Raw genomic sequence first — 16,806 nt, 5'->3', positions numbered from 1 at the left:
GGGGCCACCGTGTTTGGGGAAAGTGTCAGTTTCCTGTGGAATGTGAGGTCTCAGCTGACTTTCAGGCGGAGGTGTCCAGTGTGGCTGGGTCTTAAGGATGCGTGTCCCTAAGCAGTGTCTTCTCCACGCGCCACAGAGGCGGGAGGTAACTCATGTGCCCGTCTCACAGCCAGCGCCCCCAAGTCTCTGAGGAGTTCATGGGCCACAGAAGAGGAGGCCGGCCCTGCCGCCAGCAAGCCGGAGGAGGTGTGGCCGGCGCTGGGGGACCGCAGCCTGGTGCCCATGGTGGAGCAGCTCTTCTCCCACCTGCTGAAGGTGGTCAACATCTGCGCGCACGTGCTGGACGAGGTGGCGCCTGGGCCCGCCGCAAAGGTGACCGCCGGCTTCCCCGCATGCCTGCGTTTCCCTCGGGTCCCCGCCTCTAGGCGAGCAGAGGCACTCCTGTCGTAACCCTGACTTACCACGAAACGCCACCCTCTAGTTGGTAGCCCTACTGTGTGTCCTCAGTTACTGTCGCTGCCTCCGAGAGGGAAAAGGTGGGCTCTGTCCCCCGGCTCTCGCCTGAGCCAGGAAGCTCAGGTGTGGAGTGCTGGCTTGTTCACACATTTGCTCCATCCTGACACGTTGGCATGTAGTCTTGCTTTTCTGTGATGTAGAGTGAGACATTTACGGAAGAATACCAGCTTCATGACAGACAGCTCTTGGCACCGCAGGCTCAGGGTAGACGAGTGTGCTCACCGTTGCATTGACTGTCCCCTCTCCCACCTGTGCCTTCCATCTCGGACAGGCCCGTCTCACTTCAGGTTCTCCTGTAGCCGCCCTGCGGCCTCCCCCTGTCCACCCGCTCCCCCAGCAGGCCTGTCTGCTGCGCACCCCCGTGCCGCCCGCTGCCCTGACACAGGCCCGCCGCGAGGCCCCTGGCCCCCATTCTCTAGCCTCACGGGTCTGGTTTCTACCACCCCTGCTGCAGCAGCAGCACCTGCTGCCTGAGTCAGTGCTCACAGGTGCATCTGTGCGTCTTTGAGTCTCACAGGTGCGTCTCGGGCCCTGTCTCACTTCCCCTGTGTCACTCAGTGCCACCCTCTTGCCTGGGGACGTTTTTGCTCCTGTTGGCTTCCAGATCGTCTCTGGTTCCCGCCGACCAGTTCTGCCCCCAGTGCTTTCCGGACGTGGTCTTCGGCCGCCACGGACACTTTCCCGGCTCTGTCCTGCTTCATCCTGGGCCAGCACCGGCCAGTCCAGGCCTCTGTGACCTGGGGAATGGGCCACACCCGCACCCGTCGGGCAGCAGCGCTCCCTCCTCTCCTGGGGCTGCAGCACACCTGCCACGGGGCCCTGCGACTGAGGCCTAAACCTCTTTTTTAAATTGTTATTTTGGTCTGTTACAATTGACATTCAGAGTTATAGCGGGTGCACAGCATGGTGGTGAGACGTGTACGTAACTAGCAGTGATCCCTGGTGAGTCTGGCGCCCACCTGGCACCGCACACACTGCGGTGTCACCGACCCGTCGTCCCCTGTGCTGGGCCTGGCGCCCCGTGACTGTTCTCGGGGGCCATCCTGTCCCCCTCTCTGCCCAGCTGCCTAGCCTCCCCTTCTGGCAGCCATCGGCTTCTCTCTGTGTCTGTGAGTCTGATTTTGTTTTGTTTGTTCATTTATTCTTTTTTTTTTAATGCTCCACATAAGTGAAACCATAGTACTGGCCCTTCTCTGTCTGACTTACTTCACGCAGCGGTCCCCGGCCTTTTTGGCACCAGGGACCGGTTTTGTGACAGACAGTGCCTCTGCGGATCGGGGTGGCGGTGGTTCGAGATGACGGAGGTACATCACACTCCAGCCTCTCTCCTGCTGTGTGGCCCAGTCGCTCACGGGGCCTGAGCAGTCGGTGCCCCTCTGTGGCCCGGAGGCGGGGGCCCCTGCTCTAGATCCGTCTGTGTCACAAGCGGCCACCGCCTTTCTTTTTTATGGCTGAGGAGCGTCCGTGAGACACACTGGCACGTGTGTGCTTACCTGCTTTTGCGCACTTGCCCATCGGTGGGTGCAGATGCTGCGTCTTTCCAGACTGGTGCTGGAGCCCTTTGCACGCGCCCTGCCCCGAGTGGAATTGCTGGGTCACAGGGCAGCTCCGGTTTTAATTTTCTCAGGGAGTGCCGTACTGCTTTCCACAGTGGCCGCAGCAGTTCCCGGGGGACCGCGCTGCTCTTTGTCGTGACTCTGAGATTCTGGAAGGCACGTGTTGGTGGCGGCTCTCCTGCAGGGCCGGCAGTGCCTGGGGGGGGCAGGCCCACTCTTGCATCTTCAGCACCCAAGCCCCGGAGGCCCCAGACCTGTCTTCGGGGCACCTGTCCGCTTTGGGCAGTGTGCGCGGCCTGTCTGCTGGTGCTTGCAGACAGCTCGGGCACGGTGGGGCCCGAGCCCCTCCGCCGCCCAGTCAGGCCGCGCCGCCCAGTCAGGCCACGCCACCCCACGTCTCTCACTGGCGTCCTGTAAAGTTGGAGACACACAAGTCATCACAGTTCTTCACCCTTGCTTCCTAGTCCTTCCTTTTCCCTGATGAGTATCATGCAGCAACCATGTATGTACATGCACGTGTACATGTGCATGTATTGGCACACGTACACATGCACACGGGCACACACACACAGCTGTGTTCCTGGCCACTCTGCTGGTCCAGACAGATGGAGAGTCCCCTCTGGAGGACTGCGGTAGTCTCTGGCTTTGTCTTTTGGAACAGCATCATTGACACGTGACACAGTGAGAACTTAACCCATGCACCACACCACACCCCGGTCAGAGCAGACGGCTCCCTCGGGTCCCTGCACCCACGGGGCCAGTTGGCCGTCACCAGTTAGATCTAGGGCCCAGAAGGGAACGCAGTGTCCTTTAGCCATCACCCCTCAGCCCACCATGCCCCCCGGCTCCAGGCCACCATCGGCCACCTCTTTTATTGCTGTGTATGTGCCTGTTCTGAAGTAAGTGGGGTCTGGCATGCCTGTCCTGTGTGCCGGCCCTTCCCTGGAGCGTGTTCCCAGGAGTGGCAGCCACAGAGCTGCCCCCAGCCCTCCTGACTGCAGCCATGACGTCCGCTCAGCAGACTAGGGCCCGACGTGTAAGGTGACTTCCCTGAGAGCGTGAGTGAGTGGCGGTACTGGGGCCTTAAGTCCGTCTCTGTCGTCCTCTCCCCTCTGCTGGCTGTCTCCCCGAGTGTGGGGGCCTCGGCGTGCTGCAGTCTGCTGGCTCCTAGCTCCGCTGCCTGTCAGCTCTGGCTCGGATAGGTCCCTTCGTCTCCATCTTCCTCTGGAAGACTGAGTTTGAGACGTGGCTATACGCCCTGCCTTCTTCAGTGTCTTGGCTCCCGGAGGACATGCTGGTTGCTGTGCCTGGAGGCAACCTGCCTGGGGCTGCAGGGCCCCTTCCATCCCTGACACTCCCAGCACCCCAGTCAAGGGTTTCGGGCAGCCCCCACAGTGCACGGGGTGCGAGCGGAGTCTGAGCTCCAGAAATGTGGAGTTGAAGAGGACGTGACGCGCTTCGGGGGGGTTCTTCCCAGTGGGTGGTAAAACCAGGCGCTGTGGGTTTCAGTCTCTGCATCACCACACTCCCGGATTCCTCTCTCTGTTCTAGGCTGCCCTGCCATCCCTGGCGAACCCCCCTTCTCTGAGCCCCATCCGACGGAAGGGGAAGGAGAAAGAGCCTGGTGAGCAGGCTTCCGTGCCTCTGAGCCCCAAGAGAGGCAGTGAGGCCAGTCCAGGTAGGAAGCTCGGCCCTGTCGCAGAAACAGGGCCCGGGGGCCAGGCTTACGTTTCGCAGCAGGGCTGACGCAGCGACTCAGCGCTTTTTGGGAATATACACACAGCAGTGAAGCCGGAGAAATGGCTTCTCCAGGTGTGGTTTCAGAGAGCGAATGCTCCTTGCTGAGTGTGCACAGGCCACGTTCGGTCAGGAGTGTCTCCGAGTGTCGCCGAGGTGCTGTCTCCACAGCAGGGAGTCTCCTCGCTGCCTCCTTCCCCAGGCGCCCCCTTCCCCCGCTGCAGAGCGGGTGCAGGTCTGGGGTTCAGTGAGGAGGGCGACATCAGTGGCCGGGGATAGAGGTCGTGGGAAACGGGTCCCCACAGGGGAGGGTTCTGAAGGAGAAAGTGGGAAGTGTACAGTGGGGAGTGCCTGGTGGGACACATGCGGGTGTAGTCATCCGAGCAAGAGGGGCCTGGGGCACCACAGCTGTTCCCGAGTGTCTCCGAGCTGCTTGGCCTGAGGTTCGGGGGGTGCAGCTGTGGGGCCTGTGCTGGAGGGGGCACCAGGCAGAGCAGGTGGCCCCAGCTCCCTCTCCCCACTTGTGGGGCTGGTCACCCCCCCTTCTGCGGGTAAAGCCTGCGCGTGAGAGCTGGCAGCACCGGTTTCTAAAGGGGGTGGGCTGCAGCGCCGTGGGAATGAATCCTCGGACTCCCCAGGCGCAGCATTTGCAGCGTTGTCTGCCTCCCTCCTGGTCGTTGAACAGGCCGAGGACTCCAAGTCGAGCATCTTTAAAGATTGGGCTCGAGTGGCTTTATGTGGTGCTGGGCATTTACACGTTAATGCCACTTCAGTGACAAGCTGTGTCCCTGTTACAGTGCTCAGAGCATGCTCACGCCTCATTTCTGTTTGATGGCTGAAAAGGCTATGGCCTAACCTGGCCAGGCTCAACCCTGTCCTGCCATTGGGCAGCTTTGGGCTCCGAGAGCTCATGTGACTGGCTGAGGCCACTGAATGAATTAATGCTCATCCGATTTGCAGACAGGCCGCCAGACCGGAAGGAGCATGGGACAGCACCACACCACTCTTACCTTACCTTTTATTGTGTTACTTTGGGGGGAGGTACTCAGATTGTACCTAAGAGGTTCTTAGGCTGGATATTCAGTTTTTTATTACTTCTAATTAAGTAAAAGTCAGAGAGAAGTTTGTGTTTTATTCTTCTAGAATACTTGGGGAAACCATTATTGTCAGTGATCTGTTTTAAACTTGGCCACTGCTCACTTGTGATCTAAGTGTGTGTGTGTGTGTGTGTGTGTGTGTGTGTGTGTGTGTCTGTGTCTGCAGCCTCCCGCCAGTCAGAAGGCTCAGGACCTGTCACAGCCAGTAAATCCTCGTCGCTGGGGAGTTTCTACCACCTTCCTTCGTACCTCAGACTGCATGACGTCCTGAAAGCCACCCATGCCAACTACAAGGTGCTGCCGTCCTTGTCACTGTGTGCCTGTGCCCAAGGGCCTCACGGGGCCTCTGAGGTGTAGTTCAGAGCTTCCAGGTCCTTGTGCAGCTGTCCTCAGAGCCCTTGGGTCTCAGGACCCCTCCCTGTCCCGCCCCCACCCCAGCACTTGCTGGAGGTGGGCCCCTTCCCACCGTGCCTGCCTCGGCCTATTGGAAACACCGTCAGGGGCAGGAGCGTGGCTCCCGTGTTAGGTCCTCTTACAGTTCGTCCCGTGTGTCCTTACCCGCTTCCTCTTCCAGGCAGGGGGGCCAGGTCCTACTTCACAGAGCAGCTTTGTTTGCCCTGCACTTATGCAGAGGTTTTGCCAGTTTTTGTTTTCATGGTCAATCTCTTCCCCTTGACCTTGTTCTCACCTAATATATCTTTGGGATACTGGCATCCCAGTAGCCCTCCTGACGCATTCTCTCTGTTTACTAAAGAGGGTTACTGCTACGTGATTTGAGCTGAGGTCTTGAGAATCTTAATTCTCCCTAAGACTAGTATCTTGCTGTGGCCAGACTGAAAGGCTGGGTCTGAGTTTGATAACGATGTTCCCACAGATCCCAGTGTGTGTGGAACAGGACGTGTGCTTTGCATTGGTGGTATGCCGCTGCCCAGGTTCTGGCTGTGAGGGCCATGTAAAGCTCTGTCCCGTGACGAAGGCAGGTTAGGGACGGTTTCCGTCAGTGGAGGCCGCATCGGCTGGAAGGTGCCTCTGAGAGACGCAGTCTCTCTGTAGCCGTCTGTGGGTTTTCCTTCCCGTGCGTGTTCCCAGTGCTAAGAACGGGCAGGCGGCAGGTGCATCCCCAGTGGCAAGTGTGCGGGGCTGTGCCCCAGCGGACAGCGCGTCCTCGTCTCAGACAGCCCGACACAGCCCTGCAGTAACCCGCTGCTCTCGCTCTCCCAAGGTCACCTTGGATCTGCAGAACAGCACGGAGAAGTTTGGGGGCTTTCTGCGCTCGGCCCTGGACGTGCTCTCCCAGATTCTCGAGTTGGCAACACTGCAGGACATCGGGAAGGTTTGAGTTTCTTGTCTTCTCACTGAGCTTACGTAGCTGGCAGCCTGACACACTCAGAGAGTGGTAACAACTTGGGGAGAAGCCTCTGGGCCCCCCGCCCCCCACTGCTGTGTCACAGCCCCCGAATCCGATCTAGCTCGAGCCTCTGGTTGTCGGGCAGGGGCCCGTTTGTATCCGGTTTCCAGTTATTTGCTGTGTGTTAGCTTAGCCCCTCTTAGTCTAGACCATCGACAGATTCAGCCCTGTGCTGGCAGAGCCCTTTACTTTCCTATTTGACCTTCACAAGTGGAAGGCGCAGAGGCAGACCTGGCGAGGGCACACCACACACCCCGTGGTGCCTCGGGGTGCCACAGAGCCGTGGGGGACGTGGGGGTTCCATGTCCGCTCGTCCCCCTGCACCCATCTGCAAGGAAACGCCAAATGCCTGGGAGAGTCGGGAGTTTGCAGGGCCGCCTGTGTGATGTGCATGACACGGGTGCGCTGGATGGCGCAAGGCTGGCTCTGCTTTGTCGTGTGCGTCCACCCATCTGGGCCCTGACACCGTGTTTCTGGAGGAGTTTCAGAGTGAGTTACTGACAGCCCCCTTTAAATATGCGGCTCCTGGAGTGGCGGCAGGGTACCTGCCGGAGCTCACCGGCGTGCACGTCTCTGAATCTTCCCTGTGGTGTGCCGGAAAGCTCTAGTTGTCGAGTGCGTGATTTTATGTTCCTATTTTTTATATCTACATTTGTATATTTCATCTTCTCCATTATTCCTGTGCCTTTTTCCATATGTCAGCTGAGTGCTCACACCTGTTGCCAGTGGTTAGACCGTGTTCTGTTCTGCTAGCATTCTCGTCCCCTCACAGGGAGACTTGTCACTGCGTCTGCAGTGGCCTCTGTCCCCTCTGCCCCCGACCCGCAGCCTCAGCAGGCAGGCTGTCCGCTCCTCTTGCTTCTTCATCTCCTTAGCACCTGCCATCGTGCCTGGGGACCTGAGCTCCCATGGGCCCTTGCCGCATGAGTAGGTGTCCTTGTTAGCGGTCGGGTTAGGGGCTTTCAGACTGGGAGTCACGGCACGTCACCTCAGTCACCTCCTCCAGCGTCGCACTGCTTCTCCCACAGTGTGTCGAGGAGATCCTGGGGTACCTGAAATCCTGCTTCAGCCGGGAGCCGATGATGGCCACGGTGTGCGTGCAGCAGGTGAGGAAGCAGTTTCCTGTCCTTTTCAGCCCGTCACTCCAGGCTTGATGACATCGTGCTACCTGTCCTTTCGAAGGCGGTGCTGGTGACATGTCCTGGAACAGGAGGCCTTTCACCAGGGAGGGCACAGGGTCTTGGAGGCCCGCTACACCCCCTTTACATGCCTTGGCATCCAGTATCCCTCCGGGTGTTCGAATGTGTGGTCAGAGCAGCTCACAACCAGGGCGGTTCTTTAGGGTGAAAACCGCCCCTCACAGGTGTGCATACCGATGCTCACTCACCGCAGACGGCCTGGCCTCAGTGTGGGCATTCGTGCCGTGCCAGGTGGCATGCTGGTGGCTTCGTTCTTTCACTCTAGTTGTTGAAGACGCTCTTCGGGACGAACTTGGCCTCCCAGTTTGATGGCTTATCATCCAACCCCAGCAAGTCCCAAGGCCGAGCCCAGCGCCTTGGCTCATCCAGCGTGAGGCCGGGCCTCTACCACTACTGCTTCATGGCTCCGTACACCCACTTCACCCAGGCCCTGGCGGACGCCAGCCTACGGACCATGGTGCAGGCGGAGCAGGACCGCGATGCCTCGGGGTAACTGCACGCCTGTGTCGCGGGTACCTGGGCAGGTTTGGTCTGCGGTGGAGACACGGCGGGGGGGGGGGGCAGGGCATGTTCAGAGAGCTGTGGGGAACGGGGCTATTGCCGGGATGCTGAGGGCCCGGCCCGGCCACAAAGAACGTGTGGTCCAGGGAGGGGGAATTGGGTCGTACGGTCTCAGAGGGGCTGGGCCAGAAGACGGGGCGCGGGGGGGGGAGTGAGCAGCCGGCGCCACTGCCAGGTCACCCACAAGCCAGTGCGACGATGTGTTGTGTCCTCGTATGGGAGGGCACTGTAGTACGTCCCAGGGCTGGCCTTACGTGTGTCTCCTACTGAGGGGCTCTGTGTCGGTGGCACTTTCTGGGCTTAGGGTGAAAGGACGCCTCTCAGGTGGCACAGTGGCGCAGAGAACTGGGGTATTGGGAGATCATGGGAGAGTCTCAGGTAAGGTTTGTTTGTGACTTGATGGCTAAAAAAGTCTTTTCTGACTTAAATCTGTGGTGGTGTTTTTGATGCTTGAAATACTGTAGTTATTTTTTTTTAAAAATTCATTAAAAATACTTCATTTTTTTTTAGAGAGAGGGGAAGGAGAAAGAAGGGGGAGAAACGTCAGTGTGTGGTTGCCTCTCGCACACACCCCCCCCCCCCCCCAGGGACCTGGCTCACAACCCAGGCATGTGCCCTGACTGGGAATTGAACCGGCGACCCTTTGGTTCGCAGACTGGCACCCAGTCCACTGAACCAGCCAGGGCTGTCATTGATTCTTAAGCTACCACAGCAATGAGCAGGTTATCACTTCTGTGGGAGTAGGCGCCTCGTCCTCCTGTTGTCACCTGCACGTGGTGAAGAAACCGAGCCCGGCGGGGCGGGCGGTAGAGGCGGGAGCCCAGGGAAAGTTCTGTGGCGTGGGCTTCCCGGCAGGGCCGGCCTGCTCTCCGTCCGCGTTGGGGGGTGGGGCTCCTCTCGCACCGCAGTGACACACACACACCAGGCCAGTGTGGGTGGGTGCGCTTCTTACAAGGAGAAGAGTGGAGTTGATGTACATACTTCAACTAAGGTTTTCTCCAAGAAAGTGAAGTGGTGTCTTGTGAACCCTGGACTTCTCAAAGGACCGTCACCTTTCCAGCCCACGGTGTCGGGCAGCCCGGTCCGTGCCCCGAAGCGGCGGGAATGCTGTCTGCGTGCCGGCCGCAGGCCCTCGGCAGGGTCCGGCTGCCGCCTTCACTCACAGGAGGGCGTCACTGGCGCTCTTTCTGACGCGGCAGCGTGGGCCTGAGAGTGAGACGCAGGCTGTGCTGAGCACGCCGCAGAGTGCGGGAGCGCCTTCTCCCTCCTCGTGTCTCCGTCCGCAGGTGGTTTGACGTCCTCCAGAAAGTGTCCACCCAGTTGAAGACTAACCTCACCAGTGTCACCAAGAACCGTGCAGACAAGGTAACGCTGGCAGGGGACTGTGGGGCTCGGTCGGCCTGACGCCGCCCAGGGGCAGCGGGACGCTTTCCAGCCGAGAACCCACCCGCAGGCGCCCTCTCCGCTTCCTCACAGAGCGCCATCCACAGCCACATCCGCCTGTTCGAGCCCCTGGTCATAAAGGCGCTGAAGCAGTACACGACCACCACGTCTGTGCAGCTGCAGAGGCAGGTGCTGGACCTGCTGGCACAGCTGGTGCAGCTGCGCGTCAACTACTGTCTCCTGGACTCGGACCAGGTTGGTTGCCACCGCACGCCACCGAGGCCGCCTGGCATTCCCCACCAGTCTCTGCCTCTTGCCGATGTCGGGCTGGCCACACACCTGGTCGTGCAGACTGGGGTCGTGCAGAGTGCCGAGCGCCCTCGACCCAGGCTCCCCCGCCTGTGCAGGCTGTTAGGGTTCCCCTTGATCCCTTTCCACCTTGCCAAAGTTTCATCCTGTCCACGCACCCTCCTGCACCCCAAGGTAAATTTAAATTTAAATTCTGAGGGGTAGTTAGGATTTCTTGTTTGGGGGACATTTTCACACAGCCCGGAGACTGACTTTAAACAGTCGGTCATGACATTTGGTTGAAGTCGTCTGCAGTGAGCTCACCTCTAACAGGGAGTGAGGTCTAATGGGACAGCCACTGGTCCCCAGGCCCTGTCCCCCTGGGTCACACCCACCCTCCCACTCTCTAGGTGGGACATGGCCTCCAGGCCTGCCTCTCTCGGTTGCTGTGTCACCCCCCTGAGCTAATTCTCATAAACCAAGACTCGCACCAGTGAGGCGACTACAGATCTGGTTGACTTCAGGCCGTCACATTTGGCATTGAAGTTGGGCTGCGCTCTTGGCCACTTCCTTTTGTGAGGCAGGACGTTTTTTAGTTGGCAATAACACGGTTCGCTGAGACGTCGATTCTCGTCCGCACCAACCTTTGCTTTAAAGGGTCTGTACCTTCAGGAGAATTGGGAAACGTGGTCAAGAGCCAGTGTGGGGCTGTCCCCACCCAGGGCTGTGGGGGTCTCGTGCCCATGGCCTGTCCACACTTTGTCTCCTGCAGCAGTTACCAGAATGGCATTGCAAAGCACCATCTCTTCCTTTGTAGAAGGTGCTCTCAGGGTTGGTTGGGGCCATCATGCCTTTTCCTGGGGGTGGGGAGCTGCAGTCTGAAGTGGTGGGCTGGGGGGCCAGGCCTGTGGGGCCCTGGGTGGGCTCAAGGACAGGGGAGTGCTCCTGGGGCCCGCAGCCAGTGCCCCTCCGAGGGGAAGCCTGGGCCATTGGTTCGATCCAGTCCAAGGGGTGCGCCCATCTGGCTGCACAGTCCCCAAGTTGACTCCGAAGCTAGAACAGATGCCCTCGTGTTCCAGGCCATTCTCCTGGGCTCTCTGCCGCACGTGGGGAGCAGGAGCACTTGCCCGCGCTGGTGCCAACCTGTCGTGGCGGCTGAACCCTCACCACACTCCTCCAGCCGGGCCTGTGCTCGGAGAGGGGGCAGTTGTGCTGTTTCCTCTGTCCTCCTAAAACCTCTGTCTGGTCCTCGGGTGCTGGGCGGGCAGCCGAGCACCCTCCGGGCTGTGCTTCTCGGCAGACAGGCTGAGCCCCTGTGCCTCCTGGGGGCCCCAGCCCCGTGCGCCTTGGCCATCACAGCCAAGTCCCCTCCAGCCACCCGGCAGTGCCAGGCAGACACCATGAGCGCTTCCTGCTCTGTGTTGGCTCTGACTTGCTTTTGTCACTCAGTGTCCTGGCTGCCCGGTTCTCAGGAGTCAGGGCAGTGACTTTTTCTCAACAGGAGGGGGAACTAGAGCTGACAGATGATTGCGCTCAAGTCAGGTCTCCCGAGCAGCTGCTGTGTGTGGGTGTAGTGCCAGGGCCTAGAAGGGAGCAGCGGACGCGGGGGCTCCCTGCTCAGGTCGGTGCAAGTGGACGGAGCTTGGAACAGAGCTTGGAACGGAGCTGGGCTCAGCTGGCCCTGATGCAGGCCTGACGCCCCCGGCTGCCCCAGCCCCTCTCGTCTCCGCGGCCCCAGTGTTGGGCTCCTCCAACCAAGCAGATGAGCCAGGGAGTTCGGGCCCTGCCCACGGTCTCCTGGCGTTTATTACTTGTTCTCCCAAAGGGGCCTCGCCTCAGTGCTCAGGAAATGTGTTCAGAGTGATTCTGGGCTGAGTCCCGAAGTTTTCCGGTAAAATGTGTGTGAGCTCTCGTACGCAGCACAGCAAATTTGCTCCCGAGAAGCTCGTTACACGTGCCCACGGCACCCAGGGGAAGAGGAGCCTCGTCCGCGCACTTTGATCACTGACCTGCGGGTTCCCTCTGTCTCAGGTGTTCATTGGCTTTGTGCTGAAGCAGTTTGAGTACATTGAAGTCGGCCAGTTCAGGTAACAGCCTCTCGTGGTTTTTATGTTTCTTGTCCTCGTCATGCGAGTGTGTGAAATTTTAGGTTATTAACACAAGCGTACTTTAAAAGAATGTTAGGCATTTTTGCTAGTTTTTTAGGTTGGAAATCTGATTGACACTGTATGTTTCCATTTCTTACCACAATTGCTGAGCATCTGAAGGCTTGTTTAGAAGCCCCTCTGCACCTGGTACTCACGCAGGTCGTTAGTTTCTGTCTCACTCTTCAAGCATCTAATTTTGATGCTATGTGCCAAACAAAGCTCATCTGGTAGGACGCTACTTCTTCATCTCCTTAAAGAAATCGTTCTCTGGTGTGGTTGCCCTTGGCGAGGGTGCTTGCCTCGCTCTGAATCAGTGATGGCGGTCCTCACCAGACAGGGAGGGGTAGTGCTTCCTCCTGTGTGGGGAGCGGCATGTTACCACCGAAAGGAAAAATCCTTCCGTTTCCGAACGGCCGCACGGGTGGCTGGGGAGGCAGCGTGGAGACCCCATGTCTCACTGCCGTCACAGGGAGGAGCTGCGCTGCGGGTGGGCACCAGGCATGTCGCCTTGTCTCCCCGGCCTCACCCCTTCACCTGACGCAGGGAGGGGCTGCAGGGCACTGCAGGGCACCGTCCGTCGGCCCTGCCTCTGGGTTTGGGAGGGAGGTGTCTCAGTGGGCGTTTCTGTCCCTAGGGAGTCCGAGGCCATCATCCCCAACATCTTTTTCTTCCTGGTCCTGCTGTCGTACGAACGCTACCATTCCAAGCAGATCATCGGCATCCCCAAGATCATCCAGCTCTGTGACGGCGTCATGGCCAGCGGCAGGAAGGCCGTGACGCACGGTAACGGGACAGGCCTTTCCCAGGGCCTTCGTCCTCGAGCTGCTCAGCAGAGCGGCCCCCACGGCCTGCCCCCGGGGTCCCCGCCGCTCTGCGAGTGCACGAGGGCCTACGCTGCGAGGGGTGGCGTGCTCGCCACACGGAGGGCTGGAGCCTGCTTGGGTACAGGCGGGGCAGCAGCAGGCAGCTGTGAGGGTCGGGCGGGTCTGACCCGGGTTCTCTCGTCTGTCGCGCGACAGGGAAAAAAGGGAACATTGAACTTCTGCAAGGGTCTTTGGTGGTTACGTGCGGTACTGGGAGGCCAGGGGCCCTGGTTCAGGATGCTCTTCACCCGGTGATGTTGGCGCTTCTCTGAGGACCCCCGGGGGTGGGCAGCTGCCCGTGCAGCCTGTTCCCCACCTGTGGGACGGGGCGGGCGGTGTTCGGCCCGGCTGGATTTTTCTTTGACTTTGGAAGCTGCTCTTCAGCACTCTGCTGGCTCCTGTCCAACTCCAGTGACAGGAGCTGCCGGCTTTCGAGCTGTGAGCAGCCACTTCCCGAGACCTCAGCAGACACAGGTGTGCCACACTGGAACCTGCAGAGCCTGCTCCAGCCAGGGTGCCGGTCCTGCGTGTGCCGCACGGCAGGGCCAGCTGCACGGTGGGCGATGGGCCGCTCTGCGTCCTCACTAGTGCGGCCTGTCAAGGGCCAGGGTCCAGCCTGAGCGAAAGCCCCGGTCACGCATGTGTGGGCCCGGCTGTGGCGTACAGTGGGGTGATGTGTCAGGTGCCAGATGACAGATGACAGGCTTCCAGCGCCAGAGGGTCTTGGTGGGGAGTCAAACCCCACTGCTCTCGGCAGGGAGGCTCGGTCATCTCGGGAGTCAGCAGGTGTGCTGGGTGCGTGTTCCTGGGGGGAGGCAGGGCTTCTCACCCTCTGGGTGCCGCGCCGGGCTGCACCCCTCCCAGAGAGGCGTTTCCAGGGGCTCCTCGTGTGGTCTTGAACCAGAGGGTGTGCCGGGCTGCGTCTTAGGGTCAGGACAGATGGGGAGGCCCTTCCTGGCCCGAAGGGGTGGGTTCGCCGCTGACGCCCGTGTGGGAGGCTGCCTGGCACTGGCCCCAGAGGCCCCTGTCAGATATGCGCTCAGGGAGGTGCTCCGGCCCACCGACTGGCATCACTTCAGGTGGCGGGAGGTTTCGTTGTCTTGAGTCTGTGTCTCCCTCTTGTCGGGAGTGGTGTTGCGTCACAGCAACCCTGCTCTTTGTTTGGTGTTCAAGCTCTTGTGGAGCTATGTAGCCTGAGCTCTGGGCGAGGACTGCGGGCAGTCTTCCCGACGCACCTCCCGTAGTGTCTCAGGGCCAGGGAGACCAGGCGTGGGCCGGGCTCCGCTCTTCCTTCGAATACATCCGGGGGTGTTGGGCACTGTCTTCCGAGTGTAAGTGCCACTCCATGGCTTCTTAGCACAGCCCTTTGTCCCCCCAGCCATACCAGCTCTGCAGCCCATTGTCCATGACCTCTTTGTGTTACGAGGAACCAATAAGGCTGATGCAGGAAAGGAGCTGGAAACCCAGAAAGAAGTGGTAGTGTCGATGCTTCTGAGGCTCATCCAGTACCACCAGGTGAGAGGCGGCCATGTGCGTGGCTGTGTCCTGTGCCGCCCGGCAGGGACGGGAGACACCATGGTCCCCTGTCCACGCCAGCCTGGGCACTAGGGCTGGGGGTGCCGGGAGAGGGCACCTGGACAGCAGCCCTATGTGGGGAGGCCCTCTCCTCCAAAACGAGGACCGAGGACAATTGACCAGCAGTGCCAGTGTGTTTCTCTGAGCGGAGTCTGGTTCTGCTTTCCTTGGGGTGGAACCAGAGTCTCTGACTGCAGGTGGTTCGAGGCCTGAGCGCCACAGCCGCCGGGCCATGTTGGTGACCCCAACCTCTCAGCTCATTCCAGGCCGGCCCTCATGTGGCGTCACTCTGTCACCCGCGTTCGTCATTCGGCCCTTGGTGAAGCTGTGAGCTTTCCCACAGGAACACGCTCTCTGTGCATTCTCGTTTGGTTGGTCTAGTAACTTGGAATTAAATGCTTCGTGTTTAAACCCCATACCCATGCTGATTATAAGCCCACTTGCCGTAGAGAGGTTGGCGGGCCCTGCTGACTGGGTGGGCTCGCTGGGCTGGTGGGCAGGAGGCCTGGAGGTGGCTTGTCAGCTCTGGGCCTGGACAGAGAGGTCAGCTGGCCTTGGTCAGCAGGGTCAGCTTATGTGCAGACATTCTCGGGCAGCAGGAGTGTGGCCACACGACTTGCAGGGAGAGGCAGTGCCCACAGGGGCCCCGGGGAGGGCGGGCTCACACGGGCACATCTCTTCCTTCGCAGCAGTCCTGTGTTGCAGTAGACCAGGCCAGCACACTTGTTTTTCGTGTACTCCCTTCTCTCATTTTCTCTGAACGAGCAGATGGGTGGTTTTGGCTTTGCCGGCCGTGTGGCGTTTGTTGCAACCCACAGCTGCTCTTGTGTGGGGAGGTCCTGGTCAGACTGTGCCCGGGGGTCAGGCCATGTGCCCACGCAGTTGCTTCCAGCTTCAGGCCTGCAGATCCCCTGCCTAGACAGGGCCATGAGTGAGCGCCTGCCTGAGCCCGTCACACCCCTGTGAGGCAGTGCTGCCCCGGGGAGGCGCCTTGCGGAGAGCGCAGGTGCGGCCATTGTCCACGAAGGTCAGGTTATAGGGCATCTGCAGAAGGAGTGGCCAAGGCTGCGTGTGGGGCGCGCGGGCTTTGCCAAAGGCCGGTGGCAGTGTAGTCTCCTTCTGTGCTTTTCCTCTGGTTGGGGGGCCCGTGATGCCCCACAAGGGTGGTGGCGAGGTGGGCCTTGCCACAGCACGTGCCTGCAGTGGCCCAGGAGCAGCTCCTCCCGGGCTCCAGGGTTGTCCTCTGGCTCCCTGTCTCATGTGTCACCGGGCTGGGGTTTGCTGGGGGTCACGGTGGCATGGTTCTGGCGCCTACCGCTGAGCCTGTTGGTGGCAGGTGGGGCGTGCAGTGAGGTGACCGTGCTGTCCACGCCCTGCAGGTGCTGGAGATGTTCGTTCTCGTCCTGCAGCAGTGCCACAAGGAGAGCGAAGACAAGTGGAAGCGGCTGTCCCGACAGGTCGCTGACATCATCCTCCCGATGCTGGCCAGACAGCAGGTGCGTCCTGCTGCTCTGCTGCCACTGCTGCGGGGGGGGGGGGCAGGAAGAGGTGGGCGCTCGTTGCGCAGACACGCTCTCCCTGGTGGCTGTCAGTGGGCCACAGGGGAGGGTCTGTGCGTCCCCTCCTAGACACAGGTGGCTGTGTGTCCTGCTGCACAGCTGCGCCTGAGGCCCAGGCCGAGCCCAAGTTCTCCCTGCCACCCTGCCCTGCCTCCTGTGGTCCCATCAGCCCAGGGCTGTCATCTGACCTCCGGGTGTGTGTCGTCCCTTGTCCCTCAGGCAGTATTTGGCAGTCACCCACCGTTTAACCAAAACCCATTGCCAAACAGTGGGTTGTCCCATGCCCATACATGCAATGAACAGGATGGGGTCCAGTGACTAATTGCTTGGTCTCCGAGTCTCGTCTGCCACCCGATGGCAGAGGACAGGAGGCGCTGCACCCGTTGTCGGCAACACCTAGGTCAGCAGGGTGGGTTTCCCAGGACAGCTCACCAGCTGTAGTGGAGCTCTGGGTCTTCAGCACCCTGGCCACCCTCGGTGGCCACGCTGCCCATCTGGCTGCCCATCTGGCTGCCCATCTGGCTGCCCATCTGGCTGCCCGGCTAAGGAAGTGTCTGGGCTGCACATGCTCATGGCTCCTGGTGTCTGATGGGGGTGTGCAGGCACCTGCGGCCGTTTCTGTCTGTGTGGTGTCAGCCCCACTCTGCTTTCACGTGGACGTGTCACCTGCAGCCCCTTAGACGGAGGCGTCCACTGGGCCTCTGTGAGACCAGTAGGTGGAAGCTCTGATAAGTGGTCGAGTGTGGTGTTTCTGTGTGGTTGTCGTTCCATGCTCGGAGATACATTATTTAGAGGAACACCCCAAAGGCCTCGTCCTGTTTTCCTGCCTGTCATGGGCATGGTCCCAGGGAGGAGGGGGCTGGGGTGCGCAGGCAGTGCCGGGCACCGTTCCTACCCCGTGGTGCTGTGCGGAGCGG

At 60.3% G+C, this 16,806-nt stretch overlaps 1 protein-coding gene across 1 annotated transcript in view; it reads left to right on the top strand.

Moving 5' to 3' along the window:
• HTT (huntingtin) overlaps positions 1-16,806 on the top strand; it is a 103,119-nt gene that overhangs the window by 50,465 nt on the left and 35,848 nt on the right. The window contains exons 26-37 of the mRNA XM_037046643.1: positions 170-372; positions 3,624-3,750; positions 5,073-5,200; positions 6,129-6,239; positions 7,343-7,420; positions 7,779-8,002; positions 9,361-9,439; positions 9,551-9,712; positions 11,777-11,832; positions 12,527-12,675; positions 14,134-14,270; positions 15,710-15,826. Of these exons, the coding sequence (XP_036902538.1) occupies positions 170-372; positions 3,624-3,750; positions 5,073-5,200; positions 6,129-6,239; positions 7,343-7,420; positions 7,779-8,002; positions 9,361-9,439; positions 9,551-9,712; positions 11,777-11,832; positions 12,527-12,675; positions 14,134-14,270; positions 15,710-15,826 (1,571 nt within the window). The remainder of the gene's footprint in view (positions 1-169; positions 373-3,623; positions 3,751-5,072; positions 5,201-6,128; positions 6,240-7,342; positions 7,421-7,778; positions 8,003-9,360; positions 9,440-9,550; positions 9,713-11,776; positions 11,833-12,526; positions 12,676-14,133; positions 14,271-15,709; positions 15,827-16,806) is intronic.

The sequence above is a fragment of the Sturnira hondurensis genome, unplaced genomic scaffold (genome assembly GCF_014824575.4).
Source record: "Sturnira hondurensis isolate 20B ecotype Veracruz unplaced genomic scaffold, ASM1482457v3 Scaffold0000780, whole genome shotgun sequence".
Classification (NCBI taxonomy): domain Eukaryota; kingdom Metazoa; phylum Chordata; class Mammalia; order Chiroptera; family Phyllostomidae; genus Sturnira; species Sturnira hondurensis.
The sequence above is the reverse complement of the archived record's forward strand: the minus strand, read 5'-3'. Positions and strand labels throughout refer to the sequence as shown.